At 34.9% G+C, this 14,912-nt stretch overlaps 1 protein-coding gene across 2 annotated transcripts; it reads right to left on the bottom strand.

The window, feature by feature from the left end:
* Positions 1-7,148: 7,148 nt before the first annotated feature.
* On the bottom strand, positions 7,149-14,693 carry LOC114293518 (cysteine-rich receptor-like protein kinase 10). Of its 2 annotated transcripts, XM_082886852.1 has the most exons (7): positions 13,655-14,693; positions 10,304-10,438; positions 9,726-9,847; positions 9,376-9,586; positions 8,405-8,642; positions 7,981-8,131; positions 7,149-7,894 (listed from the first exon to the last, which is right to left on the bottom strand). In XM_082886852.1, exons 1-7 carry the CDS (start codon positions 14,466-14,468, stop codon positions 7,541-7,543), a joined length of 2,025 nt encoding a protein of 674 aa, XP_082742978.1. In that variant the 5' UTR covers positions 14,469-14,693; the 3' UTR covers positions 7,149-7,540. The 2 variants fall into 2 exon arrangements, with proteins under 2 accessions (XP_082742978.1, XP_082742979.1); XM_082886853.1 differs by lacking the exon at positions 7,981-8,131 and having other exon boundaries at positions 13,655-14,690.
* Positions 14,694-14,912: the final 219 nt, after the last annotated feature.

Genomic DNA, 14,912 nt, shown 5'->3' on the forward strand with positions numbered 1-14,912 from the left:
TTAATGTAAGTATGTTATGTTACTTGATTTGTTTTGTGTATGATTGATTGATAGAAGATATGGGGGTGTGTGTATTTTTACTAGGCATTCCAAGCTCATGGCGTGTCATGCCCGGTGAAGAAGTAGCTTACGACGGGGAAGGTTATCCCGAAGACAATCAAGATGAAGTTTTAGGGCTGTGGTTCACTTGAAAATTAGACTAGTAGTTGTTTTTGTGTTCTCTCTTCTTTTACCTTTTGGTTTGACAATATTTGTAAACCTCTAGTGGAACTCAAATCAGTTATCCATGTTATAACTCCGCTTGTATGTGTATATTAACGTATTATGGTTATCTATTTTGTTTGAGTTGTACTTTATATATTTCTCTTACGGTCTCAAATTTTGGGGCGTGACAATAGTGGTGGGCTCACTCCAAGCAAGTAGATCTAAGCTGCCTCCTACTGGCCCATATCCATATCAAAGGGAATCGGATCACCCCCTACACCTAAGCCGATGATCATCGAGAAATCATAGGGAGTCATCGTCATCTCCTCGGTGGAAGAGAAGTGGAAGGAGTTAGTGGTGTCCTACCTCCTCTCCATCAACACTCGGAGTAAAGCTCGGCTAGCCATATGGCGTGAGAGCCCAGTGCAGAATAGGCCAAAGCCCGCCTCATCGACAAGATCGCGGACCTGAGCAGGAAGCTCGTGATACCAGTCCCTGGCTGTCTTAGTCTCGTAACCACTTCGAAGAGCGAGAGTCTTCCTGTGGCAAGGAAAGAATGAGGCAGATGATAGGTTATGATGAAGCAATAATGAAATTGCTAAACAGATAAAGTACATGAAAGTAAAGTTTGTACCTCAAAAACGCCGTCAGAAATGTGAGAGGTCCGCTCTCTCAACAAAACGTCCTCCGACACGCCACTGACAAAATCATCAAACCGCATCATGCCATCGAGGGCCATCCTCTACGTCTGTGGGTGGTAGGTGGCCAGATCAAATGGCCTCAGTCTCAGCGGTAGCGACTTGGGCTCGAGCCTTGGTGAAAAGACTGTCTCTGCCTTGGCCTCAAAATTAGTGGCGATATCCTTTGTCGCCCTATCGGCCTCGACAATTGCTAGCTCTCCTCTACCTCAGCTATGGATGGAAGCACAGGTACCTCAAGAGGGGCACCATCATGTGAGATGTCATCTACCATCTGGAAAGTGGGTGAAAAGTGGTGAAAAATGGAGAAAAGAAGGGAAACTAGAAGGGAAAAAAAAAAGTCAACCCTAGGAGAGAGAAAATGGAAGAAAAAGTCAAAACTTGGGAAATCTTGCGAAACCCAAGAAAAACCCGAGAGAAATGAGCCCAAAGTGATGAAAACTCAAAAAATAAAATCAATGAAATCAAATTCTGATCAATTCAAAGTGTAGAGGACCAAAAGTGTTTTATGAATAAAGTTTGCGTGGGGTGTTGCAAAACGTGTACAAAACACAAATCTAGAGAGAGAAAGCACCTAGAGAGAGCGAATGAAGGATTTCGATGGTGTGGGTGTGGGCCAAATGAGGTTTGGTGATGATTTAAAGAAAACCCGGGGCAAAAGGACAAAACAGTCCCCGAATTGCCACAAGTGGCCAGCCGTACACCCATTTGTGGCCGGCCGGCCCATTTGTGGTCCCGAGTTAGTTTTGTTGCTCTTTTCCCCAATCAGTGTATGAGAGGTCTTGTTTTGGGTATGGGAATAAGGATTGAGGTACTTGAAGTGGATTTGGTTTCCGAAGATCTCGAACTTGTGTTCTAGTTACGTCGTTCTAAATTTTGTTGTGTCTCCGGTGCATGAATATGTCCCGATTTCAAATGTGAGCAAGTTGTATCCTTTTTTAGCATTTTACAGAACCTCTCAGTGGTAAGTCGGAGGTCGTTGGCTAACATCGCTTTTGTCCGGCTTTTTGATTCACATATGTATTCTCACATACCTCTTACATTGCATGTGCGCATTGCATCGTAACTCATATACTTCTCCTGTTTGCATAGAACGTGCATTACATCTTATGTCGGTTGTCTATTATGTTGCATAGAACATGCGTTGTCATCATACTGATTTTCAATTACGTCGCATTGTGTTATATTTACGTGCATTGTGCTTTTTAATTTTGGTGCCCACCATCATCATGTGAGTTTGATTTGGGTTCTCTCCCTTTAATCTTGCCACACAATAGTGTGGTTTGGTTTTTTTTTTCATCCTCTCTACATGGAAGTATAGTTAGGATTATCTCGCCACACGGTAGTGTGGCTTGGTTTGTTTTGTTCCTTAATACGCGGAAGTGTAGTTAGGATTACCTCTCTACGCGGTAGTGTAGTTGGGGTTGTTTTGTTCTTCTCTACACGGAAGTGTAGATAGGATTGTTTCTTGTTACCCACTCTATGCAGTAGTGTAGTTTGGTCTGCTTCTCTCTTCTCTACGTGGAAGTGTAGTGAGGATCACCTCGCTACAGGGTAGTATAGCTTGGGTGTTCTTGTTCCTTACCACGGAGTAGTGTGGCTTAGTTTTCTGTCATCCTCTCTACGCGGAAGCGTAGTTAGGATTATCTCACCACGCGGTAGTGTGGCTTGGTTTGTTTTGTTCCTCGCTACGCGAAAGTGTAGTTAGGATTACCTCTTTACACGGTAGTGTAGTTTGGGTTATTTTGTACTCCTCTCTATGCGGAAGTGTAGCTAGGATCACCGTGCTACACAGTAGAGTAGTTTGGTTGCCCTTATTCCTCGCTACACGGAAGTGTAGTTAGGATTATCTTGCCACGCGGTAGTATGGCTTGGTTTGTTTTGTTCCTCGCTACGCAGAAGTATAGTTAGGATTACCTCTCTACGCGGTAGTGTAGTTGGGGTTGTTTTGGTCCTTTCTCTGCGGAAGTGTAGTTAGGATTGTTTCTTGTTACCCATTCTATGCGGTAGTGTAGTTTGGTTTGTTTCTTGCCTCTCTACGCGGAAGTGTAGTTTGGGCTTATCTCTTGTTAACCTTTCTGCACGGGGATGTAGTTGGGATTTGTTTCTTGTACGCAGAAGCGTAGGTAAGATTGCTCTCTTTTATTGATTTCAATTGTTGCATTGCCTTGAATCTCATTTTCATAATTTTCGGGCTGTATGCTCGTTTTTATTTGCATTGCATCATACATATCACTTCGCATTCAGCCCCTGAACAACGCTGGTTTGATTCCTTACAAAGGGATACGTAGGCAACCCTTGGGTTCAACCAATTTATTTTATGTCTTAATTGTTTGCCTAAATCTTATGGCCTTGTCAAAATAGGTCGTCTCTGCGCTTTGACATTCACACACGTCATTTCATGACTTCGAGCTCTGTCAAAGAGAGGCAACTGTAGACACCCTATTTTTGACTGCCCTTAAGACTTGGGCACCACACATTGATCACCTAATGATCAAGTTTCACGCTTGTCAAATGCTCGATTTCCTCAGCAGAAAGCCTCGGTTTTGAGCCTCAAAAGCCTACAAAGCTTGCACCATTTTTGGACCGAATCAGCAGTTTTTCAAGCCTGACCACCTATGGGCCTGCAGGCCACTTGGTGGCTGGCCGACCACAAATGAGTGTACAACCGTCCCCTTAGTGGCCGGCTGGCCGACCACTTGTGTTAATAAAACTAGATATTTTTGTCAGTTGTGCCAGTTGTCTCCACATGTGCATGCACTACACCAGCTGTTTCTATATTGATATTTCTGAGAGTTTAACATAATTTTCTATATATACTTGACCCCCTCTGATAAAATTAGGTTAGAAAATTTTGGGGAAGTAAATTCATGAAGAAAATATATCGCTCTCTCTTTACCGCGTAACCTACACATACCTTACCTAGACCTCCTAAAGAAAATTTCAAGAGTTCTTTGTTGAAGTTATTGAGCTTGAATATTAGCTTTTGAGGGTGAGAAATTGGTGGTTTATAACTCAAGGTGTTACTCCTCTTCAAGAGGTATAATCCCTAGCTTCTTTCCCTCATTTATTTACCATCTTAGTTGCTATTTTTGGACTCCTTTTCAACTATTTTTATGTGCTGAAACTTATGGTCAAGAGCTATCCAAGGTAGAGGGGTGGACCACCCTTATTTTTACCTTGCATTCCAAGCTCTTGCCCTTGCGTTTCTCATCTTTTCATCAACTTTTGTGGGGCTTTTTACCACTGAATTTTAGAAGTTTCCAGAGACTAAAAATGTGGTTTTGAGGTCCCCAAAATGGAGGGGTTAGCCATCCCTCCTTGTGCTTATTTATTAGCTCTATTTCTTCATCCTTGTAACTAGCTTTTTCAAACTTTTCCATGTGATTTTCAATGTTATTTTTGACTGTTTTATGTTGTTCCTTCCATTTATGCTTTGTATAGTATGTTTGTAGTGTAATAGTTCTCATAGGTTTGATGTTTTAGGCATCAGACACCAACCTATTTGAGTTGATAGCATTTGTTTAGTGCTTTCCATGATTTTATTCATCTCTAATCACCTCTACACTCTCCCTCTTTTATTGGCTTTTTCTTTGCTTTGAGAGTCGTTTCAACCGATTGTTGTTTAAGTTTGAGATAGAGATCCTTGTGCTTAATGATTTAATCTCTTTGGAGGTTCATTACCAAAGGCATGACATCTCTCTCATGCCCAAAACAACCCTTTGTTTGACACTTCTCTCCATTAGTAGACTTATGCTCATTCTTGGACTAAATTGACTAATGAATGAAAAGGTAAATAAAAGAGGTAATAACATTAGACTAAGAGGTAACAAGATAATAAAATGGTTTGGGATTCAATCGGACATTAATTGAACCCATTGAGTCATGAGTCGTTTCATACTTGTCAGTGATGAAAACGGTTCAAGAGTTAATGCCAACCACTTTCCTTGATCCAAATCATGAGAGGGAAGCGGTTTGTGAGTCTTTTCGTTGTCATTCATTGAGATTATATCCCTTGGTTCTTAAGTCATCACGCAATGAATTTGCATCGATTGATGGCTTGCAAATCAAGCCTACCACTCCTTTGACCTATTTGATGATAAGGAGAGGCAGGGTAGACAACCATCCCTTGAAAATACTCTGTTTGTGCTCTGTTTCTTGTCTGTTAGAGCAGGGCAGTATCAAACATTAGTGGCCGGCCAACCACATTACTATACGGTCGACCACTTCTTCTGGTCGGCTAACCACTTTTTTCAGCCTGGCAGCGTCCTTTTCTTACAGAATAGAGTAGAGGCTGAGGCAAAAACAGTTGAATTTTCTGACTGTGCAACAGAAGCGTTTTGGCAGCAGAACGGAGATCATTTTCGGGTGGAAATCCGCATTCATGCATGAGCCCTCCCTCGTTTCTCGGGGCCCATTAACATTATGTTTAATAATAGCAAACTTGTAACTAATTAGTTAGTTTAATTACTTAAAGTAGCTAGTTAATTTTGTATTGTAAATAATTAGCTATCGTAATTAATTTATTTCATTTGATTTGTAATAGTTAGTTAATTCATAGTAATTGCTAGGACATTTATTTGGACCCCCCTGCGTGAGGGCAAAATTATAATATTGTGTATGTCTTCCAACCCCACATCTTTCTCCCTTTATTTACCCGCTTATAATGGTAGCATCGTGTTTTACATTTTTCGTATCTTTACCATGCTTACCGTATCCATTTTTTGCATACACTTGGCTTGGCGCATCATTCTACCCATGTGGTTGTTTATTATCCAAGAAAACGTGCTTAACTGCATACTATCAAATTGCTTCACATGCCATGTTAGTAGCCAAGCCTATTATTTGCATCTCGTATGTGTTGCATTAGTCATTTGCATTGTTAGAATCATGAATTTTTTCTAATCATTTTATTTTCTTTGGCTTGCCTCGGAAGACTGGGTGAGTACTTATTGCTTTAGCATATCGCATATATGTGATTGTTGTCATATCAAGCATATCTTCCATGAGGCTAAGTGCTTAAGTGATATATCTGTTTTGAATGCCTGTGGATGAAGGCTAATTGCTCAAATTGTGATAACTTGATCAATATATATATGAGATCACTTTTTTCAAGTGGTACATATTCAAACAATTTTCAAACATACAACAAATCAAAGTGTTCCAACTTTTACAAATTAGTCCATACTTGTGTGCATGACATAGTAAAGATAGCCTAATAAATCAAAACAAGAGCATATATTATAAATAAGAATCACATCATGATTAGTAAAGGCCGATCTTTGATCGGGCGAGTGGGGTGCTCAATTCATGACCTTTCCCTCTCGTGCCTAAGTTCCCGAACCGAGACACTTTGGTGATGACGGATAAGTGGCCTTTGGCACGAGTTTCGGATTTTCTAAATTTCCTAAAACAATATTTAGGTGGCGACTCTGTAATCTGGCAAAGCAATCCATTTTTTGTATTTTTGATTCAAAATTGATTTCCAAAAGATTTGTCGAATTTGGACCCATTTGTGTTTATCTATTTCACATTGCATCTGTGAAATCAAATTCAGAACCATGGAATTCCGAACTATAGGGCTATTGTATCCGAAAGAAGCACGAAAAGCAAGCTACAATTAGTAACCGTCACAACCAAAGTCTCCCAACTTTCGGAAAAGGAACTAAGTAACATCAAAACCTACAACTCATCATCCAAAATAATTTTTATAGAAGCAAGTTGGTTAACAATACTCTTTATTTCATTCAAATGTTCTAGAATGGAGTCGCCATCTTTATATTTTAAATTAACCAACTTTAGAAATAGAAATATTTTATTTGTGGCTGATTTTTTTGTCATAAAAACCTTCTAATTTTTTCCATAAATCATGTGCTAAAGTTTCAGTAGCAACACGATGAAACACACTGTCATCGATCTATTAACGGATGACACCAACGGCTTTTTGATTAAGCATCTTCCATTCATCATCTTTTATACCCTCATGTTTGCCACTATCAACCTCAATGGATCCATAAAAATCTTTAAAAAATAATAAGTCCTCCATTTTAGTTTTCCAAATTACCCAATTGCTTCCATTGAATCTAGACATACAACTTACATTCCCCTCTATTGATTTACACAAATAAATAAACCGTAAGCTCTAATACCCGTTGTTAGGGAAAATAGATGATTTCCCACAAGTAAATCAATCAATGAAAATAAAAACTAATACAAAAAAAAATCAAATCAACGACGACACAAGAATTTTTACGTGGTTCCCTCAATGTGAGGTATGTTTGCGGGATCGAAATCGGATTCCACTATCAACAAAAAAGTTTCCAAACGATTACAAATGAGACACAAATGGTCTCACAAACCACCCTTAGGTGAATTCTAAATAATCACAAATAAATAAAAGGAAGACCCCACTAAATAGATGAACAAAAGTCTTCGAAACAGATTTGTAGAAGACCCAAAATAATAACCCAAATCAACTCCAAATCAGAGATTGTGGCAGCATCAACAAATCAAACACAAATATGTGATATCATGAACTTAAAACATTATCCATGAAAGGAAAAGATTTCGAAAAGAGAAAGAACCAAAAACAAAAAATCATATAGAAATGTTCATCACTTCAATTTCATACTCAAAATCTATCGTGGATATAACTCGGTAATTGAAGCTTCATTGATTGATACATGGGTAGATTTTCTTTTTGATTGACTAGACTCAGATGTTGACGAATTATACTCCTGGGGCAATGGTAACTCTGGGCCGATGCTACTACGCACAAAAAATGCTGGTTCTGAAGGTAGGGAAAGGGTGAGAGAGAAGCTATTAAGCATGAGAACAACTGTAGCCATGGTTGGTCTTGCAGCCACGTTTTCCTGTACACAGAGCAGCCCAATATGAATGCATCTTGTCATTTCTCGCAGCGAACCCGAACCATCCCTTAATGTGGGATCAATTATATTTGAAGATATTCCTTTCTGCCAACTTTTCCAAGCCTGCATGAATTCAATATGTGGAATAAGCTTTCATGGCCTAACAAATTTTATGGTACTGGTAAGCTATCATGGATACTCATACTTACAAAACATAAAAGGTCCTCTACATTCTCTCCATTGCGAAAACAATTATTCCTCTGACCACTCACAATTTCCAAAATTAAGACACCAAAACTAAACACATCTGACTTGACTGAGAATTGGCCATGCATTGCATACTCTGGAGCCATATATCCGCTGCATTGTTTAATATATAAGTTTCAACAAAATTTCTATATCAAAAGTTGCATAAATGATGTATTATCACTATGTTGGTAAGACTCAAACTAACTCACATTTATGATTACAAAATATGATTTTATTTTTGTTTCTTATCAAAGCAAATTTATTTTTATTATTAATTTTTATTTTTGCAATGTTTGATCGACATATGAACCAAAACCATTTTGGAAATGAACAAAAAGAGAATTTTATTTATAATCATAAGATGTGGATAGAGTTAAAACTTACTAGGTTCCCACTATTCTGCTCGTATTTCCTTGAGTTTCATCAAGTACAAACAATCTCGCCATGCCAAAATCTGAAATTTTTGGATTCATCTCCGCATCTAACAAAACATTGCTAGCTTTGAGATCACGATGAATAATTCGAAGTCGTGAATCTTCATGAAGATAAAGAAGTCCTCGAGCAATGCCACCTATGATCTTGTAACGCCTATCCCAATCCAAATATGCACGGTTGATGGCATCTACAAATCCGTACGGTTGAATCAAAACCCAATTGAATGATCTTTTAAATGTGTTCTTCAATAATTTTAGTTTGTAACGAACCCTGTAATTTGGGGGTTATTTTGGTTATTGACCTTTCAATTGTGATACAACTCTAAATTTTGAATCTTATTCCAAATAAGGACAATTACATAATAACAATCAAAAAGCATCAACAAAAATAACCATTCATTACATGATCATCATCCAAACATATACTAAAAATTAATTTGGTAAAAAATATATATATATATATATATAAAAGATTTATCATTTTTATATAATTTTATCTATGGTGGATAGAAATAATTTTTAAAAATTCAAAAATAATTTTTTGACATTTGCTTTTGTCAAACTAATTTATATTTTATCAAAATGACGAGTTTACCCTTGAAATGGAGTATTTTCATTTGCAAAAAAAATGATATCTTTATTTGTCTTTATTTAAAACAAGATTCAAAATTCAAGATTCAATGTATTACAATTAAAAGGTCATGAACCACAGTAAGCCCGAAACTACAAAGCCTCTTGGTGCAATTCGCCCTTATAGTTTTGGTCTTTATCATATGATTAAATTGTTGTGTAGATCAAGATATATATTGTTTGTAGTGTTCTATGTTTGACACAAAGCTATGAAGTGTGCATATTTCAAATATTTGTTTAGATTAAGTTGAGAGAAAGACAATCTATAAACAAGCAGCATAGTAGTTTTACCAAATATGAAATGATCGAGGCTCGAATTCGTCACATATTCATAGATGAGAAGCCTTTCAGTTCCTTCCAAACAAAATCCCAAGAGCCTAACCAAATTCCTGTGTTGAAGCTTGGCCACCAACATAACCTCGTTCTTAAATTCTAATTCTCCTTGTCCAGAATCCCTAGAGAGTCTCTTCACAGCTATTTCTTGTCCATTTGGAAGCCTACCCTGAAGATATAATAGAGTTTATGTTGTACAAATGATACCACTATCAGCAAATAGAAAATTTCAGCATTTTATTTTAGTTATTTTTTCATTTCAGCACAAGGGATACACCATATTCAAAGGTAAATGTTTGATCGATTACCCTGTAAACAGCACCAAATCCACCTTGTCCAAGCTTATTAGCATCAGAGAAGTTATCTGTTGCAACGCTGATGGTATCAAAGTTGTATTGTAAGGATTCCACAATGCTAATTTCTTCCACAGCTTCACAAAATGAACAAGTTAACAATTATGTCAATAAAAGTTATAAATGAAAATATAGATCTTTTCGTAATGTTGTTGACTTTCTTCATATCATAAATATAGCCAACACAAATCGCATACCGAAATATCATCCAAAACTTATCCACAACTTGTTTTCAATGATGACAGAATAAATAGGTTAAGGAGGGATCTTTTAATTTTCCTTCCAATATTTACTTTAAGAAACAGGCTGAAGAATAGCATTTTGTAAATATTTTTTTGCTTCAAGGGAAGTGATTTATTAGCAATTAAACTACACTTTCCACTAGTTCTGCATTATTTTGAATAGAGATAATTATCAATGCCATTCAAATCATTTAAAGATAATCTACTTGCATTTTTTATCAGTTAGTGGTTAACTACAAAAATAGAGATTAAAATCCACATAGAAGTTTAAATAAACCATATTAAACTTACTTTCAACTTTCTGCCTTGACTTCCTTTGCTTCCTCTTTCTTAAAAAGATGCAAATGCATACCATGAATATCATCATAGAAGTAACAGATGAAACAACGACAATGATGATTGTTAGAGTTGTATTGTTGTTCTTTCCTGCAAAAATTAAAAGTTTCTGGTTAAATCATGATAAATTTTGGATTTAAAAATGTTCCATATGGTTGTAAGTAAACACAAAATGTAGTAATAAAGATCCATACATTGAAAAACAAAATGATTGCTACTTAACAAGCCTTATCTAATCTAATTTGCGACATTAAAAATTTATGCTTGTTTTATCACTAATTTTCTGTTGAGAGTCTGCATTAACTCTCATTTTCTAGAATCTTGCACCAACTACTTGTTTTACACTCTATATTTGTTTCTTTGACATATCTGTCCCTTTTCAGATATTGCCCTCTTCATAATATCTTTTTAAGTATCATTTTAGACATTTTTGTAATAATAGAAAGAAATCGTGAGTAAGAGAGAGTGGAGTGTCACTTGGGTCCACCCAAAAACTCAAGATCTTATATGTGTATCTGATGCATTTTTTTTTTATTGGCAAAGAAAATTTATGAGTAATGATAGGTATCATGAAAAAAATATGATCAAGATGATCATAAAAAATTCTTCACCATTAGATTACATATATAATAAAACAGCACACACAAATCAAAGGATAAAAAATCTTTATAAAATATTTCATGATATTTTTTTTTATAATCCCTAGTATTATTCAAAATTTATTAACTTGAGAATAAATTACATCGAGATAATAAGAAACGAAGCTACCAATGCATATTAGTCTTTTTCGCACCCACTATCTCATTCATGTGTGACTTTTCCCTACACGTGATGATGCTAACATTTAAACATGTTAAAGAAATGCAAAGGAAACATAGTGCAAATGAGGAAGCAAAATAATTTGGGATTTCTATAATTTAAGTTCTAATATAATTTTAAATCACCAGTTATCCTAAAAAATTTAAATTATTAAGAAATAAGATTAATAATGAATTCAAGGTCTCCCACAGTACCAAGCTTTTTCATGAGAGAAAAGATAAATATATATATATATATATATATATATATATAAGAAGGGACATGCTATTAAAAATTAGGTAGTTTACAATGATGTTTGGTGAGATTTGAGTAAAATATAATAAATTCTTAGTTTTTTCATAACTATAGTAACTTCTCTTAAATTTAAGAGGAAATATCATTTTGCAACACAAATTATTATGCAAAAATTAATTTGGCATCTAGATTTTGCATGATCTTGATTTGACCCCTAAATTTTTTAAAATTTGATCAATTTATCCCCTGTCGTCTGTTTTCATCTATAATCAAATGGAAATTGCTGGCGTAGCACCAAAGTTCATTTGGAACTTTACCCCAAAACAATACCTTAAAAATCAGTTAGTCCTCCAAATATAATTTAAAACAAAATTAAATTTTAAATAATATGTTTTGCAAAAATATATATATAAAAAATATAAAAATTCTCATTTAGAATTACCTTTTTAAGTCTTAAATTATCTCGAGTCCATTTTAGAGAAACTAATTGAGCCAAAAATTTCTTGGCTACTTTATGTGCGTGCGCACGCAATTATAACTATTTTAATCCCCAAATTAATTTCAATAGAATTGATTGACTAATAGTAATTTCAAAATTGATTGGGTAAAAAAAATTTCAAATTCAATTACTATCTAAAGAATACTCAACAGGACTAAAAATCAATATTTTGAATTTAAATTTAATTTTTTTCATTTTTAAGATGAAAAGTTACCTTGTTTGGTTTCAATTTTCTAAACAGGACTAACTAGATATTTTTTTTGTTTTTGATGTTTTTTTTATATTTTAAGAAATTTTTTTTTTTTTTACTTTTTAGATACACATAACCTAGATATACCAAAAAAGTAAAATATTTTTAAAAAACCAATAAATACAAAGCATACTAGAATATACTAAATTTGTGTATATATATACATATATTGTATTATTTTTGGTATTTAGTGAATTTTTTAAATATTTTTTTACAAATATTATACTTTTTAATTGTATTTATATTAAGTGTATCTAGAAACTAAAAGAAATATTAAAAATATTAAAAAAATTCAATGAAAATAAAAATATATAGAAAATAAAAAACTCAATTTTCAAAAAATTGAATTCAAAAAAGTAGAACAAAAGAAAAATGATTAATTAAATATTTAAATTTATTTTTTCAATATTTGAAGGGCTAATTGATTTTTAAGATATAGTTTGGTGGGTAAAATAAAATTCAAATGAAATTTGGAGATACGCCAGAAAGTTTCGTTTGATTATAAACAGAAACAAATTAAGGAGGTAAATTAATCAAATTTTTAAAAAATTAGGAATTAAATTAAAATAATATGAAATATGAATGTCAAATTAATTTTTGAATAATAATTTAAAAGATAAAATGATATTTTTTTAAATTATGCCTTAATGGTTGTCATCCATGAAACATAACTAATGATGTCATACGCACTACCATATATAAGGGTTAAACCATATCTATTAAACAATAACAAGGTCAAGGATGATAAGGTTGCAAATAATATCGAATTATTATTCTAGTAAAAGTAAATCTACCATTGAAAACTGTTAACATGACAAATCGGATGTAATTCATCAAATATTATAGAACTTTTCATGTCGTATATTGGATCTCATTATTTTTCAATAGATCGTACATATAAATAGGTGTTTTTTACATTGATAGGAAATCCCAGGAAAGCAATATATTAAAACTTTTTTCTTCTTATTTATCACTTCAATATTTTGTGGTAGAAATCTGCTAGCATTTTAAAGTTTTAGAAAAATGTTTAAAACATTTAATTTATCACTTTTAATAATGTATTTAACAAGTGTTAAATTTAAATTTGTTAAATATTTTATTATGTAGGGTCTAACCTCCACATCATTATTAGTGGCTTAGAGATGATAAATTAAAAAATGTAATATTGTTGTAAATTTTAGAAGTAGGCAAATTCTGCGTGCTAGATTTAAACATAAGAGCAATATTAGGTATCATGAAAAAACTTTCATAAAAATGATCATGAAAGATTTATGACCCTTGGATTACACTTAAAATAAAGCACCACACACTAATCAAGATAATCCAAAGGTCATAATTCTTTCATAATCATTTTCATGAAAAAAATTTCATGATCCCTAACTTTTCTCTAAACATAAATCCAAACACAAAAGCACAAGTTAAAAGAACCCCCTCTCAACTTTCACATCATCAACTTTTTTTACAAATTCTTAAATTAAAATATATTATAATCAATTCATTATACCTGCTCCTATTGAGGTTGGTGGTGGTGGTAGTGGTGAGGCTGGGAGTGGTGGTGCTCCTGGTGGTGGTGCATCAGCTGGAATGGCATTAAAGAAACTGTAGGCCTCATACCGTAAATTACAGCTTGGTCTGATAACTCTCCCTCCTTTCTTCCCATCACAACATTTTGGAATATCTCCAGCCGCACCAAGCAGGCAATTAGTGCAATCCTGCTCAGTCAAATCAGGTGTGCACTGCACAAGTCCAAATATAGTTTGAAAATCCGGACCCGTTGTGTTTCCAGCAGCGAACTTGCGAAAACCGCGAGACGACGCCGCTCGGTTTCGAAGGTTTTCCAACAAGTCCCTCAGGGCCTGATTGTATTGACTTGTGCTCGTCGAATTAGCAACGTTCCACATCCAGAAACTGGGATTGTCTGTCCTAGTGCCATTTATGGACGCGTTTGAGTATCGTAGCATACAATAGTCATACCAACCAATTGCCTCCTTGTAGTTAGGACAAACCTGAGTGAGCTTAGCAATAGAGTCATTGATACAACTACGACACGCTTGAAGCTCAACATCTCCTCTACAGAGCACAATTGCATTAGCTCTGTCGGGGTTTTGGCCGACTGAGGAGCTGTAGAACCCATATTTGTCGGTGTTGGAGGAGAGAGAGGAGAGGAGGGTGTTAAGATTTCTCTGGTATGTGCTATTGCTAGTGTAATTACCATTGTTTATGCAGAAGTCGTAAAGGAAGGAAGGCTGGGCAATGGTGAGAGCAACAAGGTTTATGAGGATGTAGGAAAGGAAGAGAAGCTGTTTGCAAGAAACCATATGCGTTGCACAATTAGAATGATTGAAGTAATGGGTTGAGTTGAGTGCAATGTTGGTTTGGTTCTTACAGCTTTATACCAAAGTCCTAGACTCCCCTGACAACATTACTCAGCAAATTAAAAAATGAAGGGCTCAAATGAGGTAAAACAGGGGGCAAGAATGCAGCTGCTGTGCTGCCAAGTTGGGCCCATCCCAGACCCCCTCACCATAACTCAAAACTTTCGTCTTTTAGGGCATGTTCAGCTTTATATAAAATATTATACTGATTATTATTCATCTTTTTTTAAGAAATATCAATAAACTTAATTTTTGCAAAAATAACCTACTAAAAAGTCTTAATAGATGAATGATTTGAATTGTGATAATGATTCTATTACCAGCCCCGCTTGGTATCACAACAGGTACTTCGATCTCTTCATTCTATGTATATAATTAAATATTTTC

This window comes from Camellia sinensis, chromosome 9, assembly GCF_055761805.1.
Source record: "Camellia sinensis isolate YWXY chromosome 9, ASM5576180v1, whole genome shotgun sequence".
Classification (NCBI taxonomy): Eukaryota; Viridiplantae; Streptophyta; class Magnoliopsida; order Ericales; family Theaceae; genus Camellia; species Camellia sinensis.